Here is a 13009-nt window from a genome sequence, read left to right as displayed (position 1 = left end):
ACTTCAAATCAACCAACTTAACCCTTAAAAAAATAAAGTGGGTCATAAAGACTAGTGCCATTTGGCAGCTGAAACAAGAGAAGCAGGTTTAGTTTTTGTTATGTCACCTATTAAAATAGAACCAGTTAAATATCAAAATTATTAGGAGAGTTTATGGAAGTGAGGCTAGTGCAAAGCTAGTGGCTAGTGCTTAGCTTGAAACAAAGTTAACAAAAAACAGACATTTTTATTTGATAATATTGATGACATTTGAGCGAATAATAAAGAAAGAAATATTGTCATTAGTTGGGCTGAGATTCACTGACTAGTGAACTGAAGCAAACGTAGAGAAATCTGAAAAGTTGAAAATATTGAAAAATATATGCACAACTTAAACATCAAATATTTGCATTGTTATACCTTGCTTTGAAGCTTAAACATTCTTGCTGGTTTAAATGATTTTTTTAAGTTGCCCTTTAGGTAACAGGTATAATATCAGAATTATTAAGAGGGGAGCGCTTAGCTTGAAACCAGGTCAATAAAGACAGGAATCTTTGCTTAAGAGTTTGAAAATAATGACTTTCTTGATGACTAAAATGAACAAACACAAAGAATTACCTGCTCGGCAGAGTAAGAAAAAAGGGCAACGTTGTGAGTTTTAGGAAGATTAGCTGATTAGCTAACGACGCTAACTGAAGAACTATCTGATTATTTGAGTGACTCACAAAACAACAACAAAAAGTAAGACAACAAACAGTTTGCCAAGTAATAAAAGAAAAACGATAAATCTGGAGTTTTAGTCAGATAAGCTGATTTGCGAAGAAAAGTTAACCGAACAACAATCTGAAAAGGTGAAAGAAAATATTAGGGAATATGCGCCAATTGAAAGATTTTTTTTCTTTTTTTTTTAACATTGCAATACCTATCCTTTGTTCGAAGCAAAACAATTCTTAATATACTTTCTGATATATATGACTTATATCTACATATGAAAGAAGCCTGTGTTGGATATGAATCAATACAGTATATGGTAAATTTAGTCAATTCTATTATTGGTAATATTAAACCTATTATTGGTTTGGTGCGCACTAACAGACCAAAGCATCAGAAACACGCTCGTCCAATAGATTAATGTGTGCTATTTATTCGGACATCCTAAACTGTCAGCAGTTTCAATGCACATTCATCAAAAGTCCCCAGGTTCCCTGTAACGCCCGAAACACGCGCGCACACACACCCACACGCACACACACACACACCACTAAAATAAAACCAGCTCTGTTTTGAGTGACAGTCCACTTAGAATGCCACCAAGCAGGAAGAAAGGATGTTATCTCACACTCCAACAAGCTAGCACAAAGCTGTAAATAATAAAGCCAAATGCAACTACGATACTAATACAGGGATACACTCCGAGGTTATGGCGTGTTGAAGTCCTTAGCCCATGGCAGCAATATATGTCACACAATTAGCTGATCATTCCTGAATCCCAGGAGAGACAGTTGCCATGGAGAGGCAGTGAAAAGGCAGGACTTTTCAAGGGTGAGCATCTACCTTAGCCTGCTCTTGAAGGATCAATGTGAAATCTGATCTGTGTCATTCAAGAGATCATTGGAGGCATCTCTCCTGCTAAAGATAGGGACATTTAGGAAGTTGCAAAAGGAATAAAGACATGTACCTTCTTTGTGTGGGGACACTAAGGTGCTGTCTGATGGGTTAAGTGATGAGTACCAACACTGGCTCAGCAGCTTTTCCTGAGTAGCTGGAGCGGCGGCATCCGGCGACATGCACTCGGGTTCAGTAGGTTGCTGGGGCTCCTCTGAAATGATGGATGACTCAGGCTCGGGGGTCGGTAAGGATGCCGCCGCTGCTGGGAAAACAGGGAATGAAATCACCCATCACATCACTAAAAGACAATCATCATTGCACCCTCATGAGCTCTTGCATATACCTGGTGGATGATTCAGTTAATACAATTTGGCCTCACTTACACAGTAAACACTCACTGTTCATGGGGAATAGCGACCCAGCCATGCTGCTAACAGAAATGTCTATAATTGCCTACACGCAGGGGTGTCAAACTCAAATTCACAGTGGGCCAAAATAAAAAATTGGGACAACATTGGGACAACGCAGGCCGAACTCAATATTTAATGAAAAATCACTGTGATGTGCATGTTTCCCTTCTCTCCAGAAATGTAGTGTTAAAGTTTATCATATGACAACTTAAATTTTGCTTAAACACTGACTCTGGAATAAACAAACTTTAATATTATAAACATGAGAAATCAACTTTGCGATAAAAGACATCCGTGGTATTTGTTTGTTGTTTTGTATTTAAATAGATAACATGAATTCTTCTCTCTATCTTCTATTTATCTATCTCCAACTACTTTTCTTTTTAATGTAAATCTTTTTTCAAAGGCCAACAACAAACAACCCAAAAAATTAAGAATGTCCTTCAATAAAAATCCAAACTTCAAACTATTAACAGTCCCTGCCTAGGAGTTGATAAAGGGCATTAAGAAAAACATTAATTCAATTATGGCATATTCTTTGCTACAGCCACGTTGCTCCACGCACGACAAACAGGTCCGTCTTTTACTTTAGTGAACAGATGTCTTGGAAGTTAACTGTTTTCCATCTTTCGTTTGGCCATTTTTGTGAAGGGGAAGTGTAAATTTGTCTGAGGAGACTGGTAGCATGTCGGACAACTGGTTAGCACATCCACCTCACAATTCTGAGGACCTGGGTTCAAATCCAGCCTCACCTGTGTGGAGTTTGCATATTCTCTCCATGCCTGCGTGGGTTTTCTCCGGGTACACCGGTTTCCTCCCACATCCCAAAAACATGCACAGTAGGTTAATTGAAGACTCTAAATTGTCCGTAGGTATGAAGGTGAGTGTGAATGGTTGTTTGTTTGAACCATAGGCTCCAGTACGCCCGCGACCCGAGTGGGGATAAGCGGTACGGGAAATTTAGCATTTACCTCCATGATTCTTGTTTGCCTTTTGTTTTGGAAATTAAAATATTTTTTGAGACTCCTACACTCCTGCCTTGCCTCCCTGCTTCCTTCCACTTGGGTCCACCACGTTTTGCCTTTCCTCCAACACCACCAAAAAACTCAATTGTGACACAAAGTAATATTCGCTTTGGTTGAGCACAAAACCGTAAATAGGTTCCCCCCAAAAAATTGTAAATTGTAAGTGACTGTCAGAACTGATTGTACCTGGAAGTATCTGTGGTTGAGATAAAATCTGGATCAAACTACTCTCCTCAGTTATGATCCCTGCATCGCCCTCCTGAATTTCTGTGTCTACAGTTTGGGGCGATGGCTGCATTGTTACGGTCTCATTTTGCCTCCTCCTCCTTCTTGGGCTTGTGGTCCTCATGTCCAGCCTTTCCTCCTCCACATTGGCCCGACTGAGGAAGCCTTGTGTGTCCCAGTCAACGTCGGGGGAGTCCAGCGGTGTCTCCGGGGTGTCCGTGCGCACTAGGGAGGTGCGACTTCCCCGCGAGGCACCCCTGCGCCTCTCCCGGTGGGTGCGTGAGGCCCCCAGGGCCTCGGGCTCGGCGATGGCGATGTAGGAGAACGTCAGCTCGAGGGAGTTCTGACGCGGCGTGCCCCAGATGGATGGGGAGGAGGCCAGCCCGTCGTCATCATCAAATCCAACCGCTTCATCCTCTGACCAGTCCCTCGCTGTTTGCAGCTCTGACTCCTCATTACCACCTGGAGGAATTGTATGATTTGATTTTGAAAAAACACTAGAATAAACAACTAGCAATATAGCTAATATTATTAGAATTGATTATGCCATCGATTAATCGAATACAAATTTATTTTATATTCCATCCATCCATCCATTCTCTACCGCTTATCCGGGTCGGGTCGCGGGGGCAGTAGCTTCAGCAGGGACGCCCAGACTACCCTCTCCCCAGCCACTTCATCCAGCTCTTCCGGGGGGATCCCGAGGCGTTCCCAGGCCAGCCGAAGGATGTAGTCTCTCCAGCGCGTCCTGGGTCGTCCCCGGGGTCTCCTCACCAGGGAGGCGTCCGGGAGGCATCCGAATCAGATGCCCCAGCCACCTCATCTGGCTCCTCTCAATGCGGAGGAGTAGCGGCTCTACTCTGAGATCCTCCTGGATGACCGAGCTTCTCACCCTATCTTTAAGGGAGAGCCCGGACACCCTGCGGAGGAAACTCATTTCGGCCGCTTGTATCCGGGATCTTGTTCTTTCGGTCACGACCCACAGCTCATGACCATAGGTGAGGGTAGGAACGAAGATCGACCGGTAAATTGAGAGCTTCGCCTTTCGGCTTAGCTCTTTCTTTACCACAACGGACCGATACAAAGTCCGCATCACTGCAGACGCTGCACCGATCCGCCTGTCGATCTCCCGTTCCATTCTTCCCTCACTCGTGAACAAGACCCCAAGATACTTGAATTCCTCCACTTGGGGCAGGATCTCATCCCCGACCTGGAGAAGGCATGCCACCCTTTCCCGACTGAGGACCATGGTCTCAGATTTGGAGGTGCTGATTCTCATCCCAGCCGCTTCACACTCGGCTGCGAACTGCTCCAATGAGAGTTGGAGGTCACGGCTTGATGAAGCCAACAGAACCACATCATCTGCAAAAAGCAGAGATGCAATACTGAGGCCACCAAACCGGACCCCCGCTACGCCTCGGCTGCGCCTAGAAATTCTGTCCATAAAAGTTATGAACAGAATCGGCGACAAAGGGCAGCCTTGGCGGAGTCCAACCCTCACCGGGAACGAGTCCGACTTACTGCCGGATATGCGGACCAAACTCTGACTCCGGTCGTACAGGGACCGAACAGCCCGTATCAGGGGGTTCGGTACCCCATACTCCCGAAGCACTCTCCACAGGACTCCCCGAGGGACACGGTCGAACGCCTTCTCCAAGTCCACAAAACACATGTAGACTGGTTGGGCGAACTCCCATGCACCCTCGAGGACCCTGCCGAGGGTGTAGAGCTGGTCCACTGTTCCACGGCCAGGACGAAAACCACACTGCTCCTCCTGAATCTGAGATTCGACTTCCCGACGGACCCTCCTCTCCAGCACCCCTGAATAGACCTTACCAGGGAGGCTGAGCAGTGTGATCCCCCTGTAGTTGGAACACACCCTCCGGTCCCCCTTCTTAAAAAGGGGGACCACCACCCCAGTCTGCCAATCCAGAGGCACTGTCCCCGATGTCCACGCGATGTTGCAGAGGCGTGTCAACCAGGACAGCCCCACAACATCCAGAGCCTTTAGGAACTCCGGGCGAATCTCATCCACCCCCGGGGCCCTGCCACCGAGGAGCTTTTTAACTACCTCGGTGACCTCAAACCCAGAGATAGGAGAGCCCGCCACAGAGAACCCACACTCTGCTTCCCCATGGGAAGGCGTGTCGGTGGAATTGAGGAGGTCTTCGAAGTATTCTCCCCACCGACTCACAACGTCCCGAGTCGAGGTCAGCAGCGCCCCATCCCCACTATACACAGTGTTGGTGGTGCACTGCTTTCCTCTCCTGAGACGTCGGATGGTGGACCAGAATTTCCTCGAAGCCGTCCGGAAGTCTTTCTCCATGGCCTCACCGAACTCCTCCCATGCCCGGGTTTTTGCTTCAGCGACCACCAGAGCTGCATTCCGCTTGGCCAGCCGGTACCCATCAGCTGCCTCAGGAGTCCCACAGGCCAAAAAGGCCCGATAGGACTCCTTCTTCAGCTTGACGGCATCCCTCACTGTTGGTGTCCACCAACGGGTTCGGGGATTGCCGCCACGACAGGCACCGACCACCTTACGGCCACAGCTCCGGTCGGCCGCCTCAGCAATGGAGGCGCGGAACATGGTCCACTCGGACTCGATGTCCCCCGCCTCCCCCGGAACATGAGCAAAGTTCTGTCGGAGGTGGGAGTTGAAACTCCTTCTGACAGGGGATTCTGCCAGACGTTCCCAGCAGACCCTCACAATACGTTTGGGCCTGCCACGTCGGACCGGCATCTTCCCCCACCATCGGAGCCAACTCACCACCAGGTGGTGATCAGTTGACAGCTCCGCCCCTCTCTTCACTCGAGTGTCCAAGACATGCGGCCGCAAGTCCGATGACACGACCACAAAGTCGATCATCGAACTGCGACCTAGGGTGTCCTGGTGCCAAGTGCACGTGTGGACACCCTTATGCTTGAACATGGTGTTCGTTATGGACAATCCGTGACGAGCACAGAAGTCCAATAACAGAACACCGCTTGGGTTCTGATCGGGGGGGCCGTTCCTCCCAATCGCGCCCTTCCAGGTCTCACTGTCATTGCCCACGTGAGCATTGAAGTCCCCCAACAGAACAATGGAGTCCCCAGCGGGAGCGCTCTCCAGCACCCCCTCCAAGGACTCCAAAAAGGGTGGGTACTCTGAACTGCTGTTTGGTCCATAGGCACAAACAACAGTCAGGACCCGTCCCCCCACCCGAAGGCGGAGGGAGGCTACCCTCTTGTCCACCGGGGTGAACCCCAACGTACAGGCGCCGAGCCGGGGGGCAATAAGTATACCCACACCTGCTCGGCGCCTCTCACCATGGGCAACTCCAGAGTGGAAGAGAGTCCAACCCCTCTCGAGAGGACTGGTACCAGAGCCCCAGGTGTGTGTGGAGGCGAGTCCGACTATATCGAGTCGGAACTTCTCGACCTCACACACCAGCTCGGGCTCCTTCCCTGCCAGAGAGGTGACATTCCACGTCCCTAGAGCCAGCTTCTGTAGCCGGGGATCGGATCGCCAAGGTTCCCGCCTTCGGCCACCGCCCAGCTCACACTGCACCCGACCCCTATGGCCCCTCCCACAGGTGGTGAGCCCATGGGAAGGGGGACCCACGTTACCCTTTCGGGCTGTGCCCGGCCGGGCCCCATGGGTGCAGGCCCGGCCACCAGGCGCTCGCCTTCGAGCCCCACCACCAGGCCTGGCTCCAGTGGGGGGCCCCGGTGGCCCGCGTCCAGGCAAGGGAAAACGAAGTCCATTGTTTGTCGTCATCATTAGGGGTCTTTGAGCCGTGCTTTGTCTGGTCCCTCACCTAGGACCTGTTTGTCATGGGTGACCCTGCCAGGGGCATAAAGCCCCAGACAACTTAGCTCCTAGGATCACTGGGACACACAAACCCCTCCACCACGACAAGGTGACGGCTCAAGGAGGGGTTATTTTATATTGAAAACTGAATTTCAGGTGCAAGTATTGTTGGACTTTTTTTAAACTGGATTATTTGATTTATCGTTTTGGTAAACCCAAAAGTGCATTCACCTTTAAATTGTGGGCTAATTATAACCTTATTCCAAGACTTTAAAAAAATATTTTATGGTAGCCTACATGCAAATTTATATTCAATATATCTATCCTTTTGGGCACAGTGGATGACTGCTTAGCACGTCTGCTTCACAGTTCTGAGGACCCGGGTTCAAATCCGGCCCCGCCTTTGTGGAGTTTGCATGTTCTCCCCGTGCTTGTGTGGGTTTTCTTCGGGTACTCCGGTTTCCTCCTACATCCCAAAAACATGCATGGTAGGTTAATTGAACACTAAATTGCCCATAGGTGTGAATGTGAGTGGGAATGGTTGTTTTTATCTGTGCCCTGTGATTGGCTGGTGACCAGTTTAGGGTGTATCTGCACACCTACAGACAATTTAGTCTTCTACCATGCATGTTTTTGAGGGAAGAAACAGAAGTACCTGGAGAAAACATACCAACTGTGGTGAGATTCAAACCTGGGACCTCTTGACTGTGAGGCACATATGGTAACCACCACATCACAGTGCTGTCATTTTCATAACACTTTATATTAATTTACATTTCAAGACAGAGGATTTTTTTAAATATCGCAGCGGGTTAATCCCTGGCGGCATGGTAGACGACTGGTTAGAGCGTCTGCCTCACAGTTCTGAGGACAGGGGTTCAATCCCCGGCCCCGCCTGTGTGGAGTTTGCATGTTCTCCCCGTGCCCGCGTGGGTTTTCTCCGGGCACTTCGGTTTCCTCCCACATCCCAAAAACATGCGTGGTAGGTTAATTGACAACTCTAAATTTCCCATAGGTGTGAATGTGAGTGCAAATGGTTGTTTGTTTGTATGTGCCCTGCGATTGGCTGGCAACCAGTTCAGGGTGTACCCGGCCTCCTGCCCGATGATGGCATAGGCTCCAGCACGCCCGCGACCCTAGTGAGGAGAAGCGGCTCAGAAAATGGATGGATGGATTAATCCCTGTGCACCGTGCTTCTCTCGTATTTTCTCAACATCATACTGTATGTACTGTATTATGCAGATAACCTTTTACAGTGCCGTGAAAAAGTATTGGTCCCCTTCTCAAATGCTTATATTTTTACATAGTTTCCACACTTTTAAGATTATCAAACAAATATAACCTAACTGAACTTAAAATGGTTTTTTTTAAAAATGATTTCATTGAAAAAAAATATTCAGTTACCTGTCCCTGCGTGAAAAAGTAATTAACCCCCATTGTTAAATCATGAATTAATTGTGGCTAATCACAATTTTTGGTTAATTTTCACTGATCATACCTCCAGACCTGTTCAACCAAGAAATCACTTAAACAGAATCTTTCCTGACAAAATCAAGTTGGACAAAAGATCTACAAAAGCTGCAAGAAAATTACATGATCCAAAGAAATTCCAGAACAGTTGAGAAATAAAGTAATTGACATCCATCAGTCTGGAAAGGGTCACAAAAGCCATTTTTAAAGCTTAGGGACTCCAGCGAACCATAGGGAAAGCCATTATCCTCACATGGAAAAAAACAGGGAACAGTGGTGAACCTTCCCAGGAGTGGTCAGCCTACAAAGATTACCCGAAGAGAACAGCAATGACTCATCCAGGAGGCCGCAAAGGAACTCAGGACAACTTCGAAAGAACTGCAGGCCTCCCTTGCCTCAGTATATTTTTTCTTTATTTTTTTCAAGCTGAGTTCCGAGAGGTGCACCTCACACTGAAAAGCTCTGCACTATACAGACATGCAAACACCAAAGGCATGAAAAAGGTGACAAAAAAAAAAACATTGTCATGGGATCCCCCCCGGGCACCCGCAGAGAATTTTAACATAAATTAAGCAATCTGGAAGACTTTGAAGAGTACAATAAGGCAAAAAGAAATAAAAAAAAATCATCACGCAGAAAAACGTATTTACATGTTGATGTACAAATTTAAGATTCAAATTAAATTTGCCTCATTTCTTTGCTTTTTTGTTTTGGCCTCCAACTTGAGTCAGGACCATCTCCACCTGCACCTGATGCCTGCTTCAACCTGTGCCACATGAATAGCATCCTCCTCTTTAAGCACTCTCATTCTGGAAAATAATTGATTAAAATCATTGTCTGTTTCACTTCATTTTTCACTGTTACTAACTTCAAAGGCTAATCCCAAATGCATCCTCAAGGAAAATATTAAGTACAATATTTTTCTGTTTTTATTGGCCATTTCTGAATTTGAAGTTAATTCATTCTATGTTGTGACATAATCCCTAACATCACTTAATACATTTAACATTAACATCTGTAAACTAATTAGATAATTGTAGGCACGTTTCCTAATTCATACAAGATGTACTAGCGGATCAACTTTTGTCGCCGATGTTACGTGTGCTTCGCAGTTCCGCTGGGACCAGGGCCACGAGCCGCAGCACCTCAACGCGAAAATACAAAAGACCATTGCAACAACTACGACACTGGCTGATCTGATGAGCAAAAATGTTGCTTAAACATAAGAGTAGCAATAGAGGATGGCCGCTCCAGAGGTGGGTAGAGTAGCCAAATATTGTACTCAAGTAAGAGTACTGTGACTTGACAATAATGTGACTCGAGTAAAAAGTAGTCCTCCAAAAAATTACTTGAGTAAGAGTAAAAAGTACACTGGGAAATAATTACTCAAGTACTGAGTAAATAGTGAGTAACTTCTGATTGTTTTTACCGCAGCATGAACATCAATTTAAAAAAACTAAAAAATAAAATGTGAATGTGCAAATTCTGATGTTGTTGTTGTGTGTGTGTGTGTGTGTCATAACGACAACAAAACATCTGCAATTTACTGCACGGTGTTTTCTCAAGTTATAAGTGAGCTGAAATATATCCATGTTTGGGCAGACAGTGCCAGACAAATCCTACACTACATGAAAACTGTTGTCTTTGTCTCGCGCACGAAATAGTTGATAAATAAGCAATAATTGATAAATAAAAGTAGCGAGCGACATTTAGATTAAAAGTACCGTTACGTCTTAACAGCAGAAGCGGCAGAAGTGTTTTTTTCTGGTCTCGTCAGCTCCTGTGACTCGCATATTAGTCCGCCGCGGAGTAATATTCAGAAATTACATCTGTGTGTGGATGCTGGATGTGTGGAATGGATCTAGCTGCCAGCGTTCAAGGAGTATGACACAGCCCATGACGTCAGCGACAACGACACCCCCCACCTCCAGGAAAAAACTCATCGGATCTATACGATTCACGTAATTGGCCTGTTTTGAGTTCAAAACAAATTTCGCCGAAAGGCGACTGATTTGCATGTATGACTATACTGTGTGAGAGTCAAAATAAGAGAAACCAACTCAATGTTTTTTTTTTAACTTTTCACTTCCTGTATCTGTTAATTCCAGGTGTCTCAATCTCTGTCTCTCTTATGCTTAAATAAAAACTCGTCAGGAGTACCTGATGTTTGATGTCTGAAAAGAGAGAGCTCATAGCTTCTTTGAGAGATCAGAATCGAAGCATGCGATCACTTGTGGATCTTCAGTGAAGGTATTTTGAGGAGACCAAGAGTTGCACTATTATGATATGCTTTCAAAAAACCAGAAACTCCAGTGAGTCATGTCAGAGTGTCAGTGTGCAGCTTACATACCGTCGGTGCACGGGGGTGTCGAATCTGGAGTGGAGGCCACTGAGCCATATTCCTCTGCAAGACAACAAAGGGCAGTTTTTATTTTTCTAGAGGTTTGTTGGAAAACTTGTAATAGGTTAGCAGTCAATGTCACATAAATACTTTAACACCCAATGCTGATATGGTAAAACTTGACTACCTATTTTAAAGCTGTCAGCGTGCAAATTACATAGTAGTGGAACTGCAAAAGTCAAATTAATGTAAGGTCATCCTTAATCCACTATTAACTCATTCACTGACAGACATTTTCAAAGCAGAGTTCTCCATATTGCCAGCTGTTTTAACGCATTTGACAATTTTTTCAAGACCCACAGAATATAGTGTTCTGTGACAATATAAGTACAGAGCCTAACAAAATAAAGAGTACTCTCTTCTTTCACGAGTTTGTTTCTACCCTTTTCCGTCTTTTAGTAATCAGCAGTAGAAGATGGGTTGGCTTCACAAAAAAAACACCGGTTTCTGACTGATAAGGAGAGAAAACAAGCTTTTTGTAAAAGAAAAACAAACAGAACAGTCACATTGACGGTAATATTTTTTGCTTTTGTTACACCACAAACTATAAAACAAGGTGTAGAAAAGGGCTTTTGAAGGCAATTATTTTTTTTTTTTTACAGATACAGTATACATTATAAAATACGCCATGAGCGAGACTGACTCACTGCATCACTCGAGCTGAACGTCAGTGGTTTATATTTTTTGCATACTGTTTGGTGTTCGTCATTGAGTCCATGAACTGCGTCATCAGTTGTGGTTTGGAGGCCTCCACCGAGTTCGGAAGAAGGTGTCCATTAGCCTAGCCCTGAGGAGCTGCACAGATATTCATGGCAGCGCCACAACCGAAGCTGAAAACCAGCCATCGTCAAGGTGGACGGCGACCGGGGAAGAATGAATGGGACAAAGATGATCCACCACAGTGTGACAGATGACGAGAGCCAGATGGCTAGCCAGAAAGGAGGCAGCTGGTCCAAGGCAGTAAGGATTTACTGCACCTACAGGTGCAAAACCAACCCAGGTTCTACCTTTGGCCATGGTACGGCAAGGGATCCTGGTTAAAGTAGATTTTTCATTTGTTGGACTATGACATGTCTTTATTTCAGAATAGTACAAGGAGTAACAATTCTCATTCAGAAGTCATTCGTTACTGTCAACACTAATAACGACTCGAGATTAAGCGGTTGAGTCCAAGCCCAAGTTTATACCAAGCATCAACATAGTCTGTTTGAGTGTGAGGTGGCTAAACCGGTCCGACTTCCATGTTGGTATTTCTCTCCCTCAGGAGCAAGGTGATAATCCAAGATTCACACCCTAATCTTTATCTTCAATTCAATAGTCGTGATGATCTCAAATCTAAAGCGATGCAACAGTGCCATCTACAGTGAACTGTTAGTCATTACAGTGGTTTACAAACAGGAAAATCACAGACAAGCTGGGTGAGACCCTCTTCCACGCCTACCAGTTGAAAAAAGTACTTGATGTATATATCAGCCGATGGCATTATGAACGATTGAATTCCGGTTGATGAATATAAACGTATATGGCAGTAAATCAGGTAATAACTGTATTGCTCATGACAGGCTAATTTCTGGTCCAAAGGTTATCATCACGCTTTTCTTTTTTGCATCACTGGTATTGTTCTGCGGTGGCATCACCAATTAATCAAAAGAAAATGAAAAACACACGAAAAGCCTCACTAGATTTGCTGGCATTTCGACTTTTGGGGCATTTGACTTTGGAGGTTCCGTAATGGAATGGTTGCATTACATATACAATGGAACTTCCATTGCCATTCCATGACCAGAACCCTTCCTAGAGCTGGCCGTCCGGCCAAACTGAGCAATCGGTGGAGAAGAGCCTTGGTGAGAGAGGTAAAGAAGAAACCAAAGATCACTGTGGCTGAGCTCCAGAGATGCAGTCAGGAGATGGGAGACAGGTCTAGAAAGTCAACCATGACTGCAGCCCTCCACCAGTCGGGGCATTATGTCAGAGTGGCCCGACGGAAGCCTCTCCTCAGTGCAAGACTCATGAAAGCCCGCATGGAGTTTGCTAAACACACCAGAAGGACTCCAAGATGGTGAGAAATAAGATTCTCTGATCTGATGAGACCAAGATAGAA

The 13009-nt window shown here is 45.8% G+C and overlaps 1 protein-coding gene across 4 annotated transcripts in view; it reads right to left on the bottom strand.

The window, feature by feature from the left end:
• rtn2a (reticulon 2a) overlaps window positions 1–13009 on the bottom strand; it is a 32085-nt gene that overhangs the window by 17807 nt on the left and 1269 nt on the right. The window contains exons 2-4 of one of the 4 annotated variants that reach the window (XM_061781754.1): window positions 10858–10911; window positions 3209–3709; window positions 1658–1849 (exon numbers count right to left, since the gene is read on the bottom strand). In XM_061781754.1, coding sequence (XP_061637738.1) covers window positions 1658–1849; window positions 3209–3709; window positions 10858–10911 — 747 coding nt within the window. The remainder of the gene's footprint in view (window positions 1–1657; window positions 1850–3208; window positions 3710–10857; window positions 10912–13009) is intronic. The other 3 variants (XM_061781755.1, XM_061781756.1, XM_061781757.1) reach the window with 3 other exon arrangements.

Source organism: Phyllopteryx taeniolatus, chromosome 8, assembly GCF_024500385.1.
Source record: "Phyllopteryx taeniolatus isolate TA_2022b chromosome 8, UOR_Ptae_1.2, whole genome shotgun sequence".
Taxonomy (NCBI): domain Eukaryota; kingdom Metazoa; phylum Chordata; class Actinopteri; order Syngnathiformes; family Syngnathidae; genus Phyllopteryx; species Phyllopteryx taeniolatus.
Note: the sequence above shows the minus strand (reverse complement) of the source record. Positions and strands in the feature narration are given on the sequence as shown.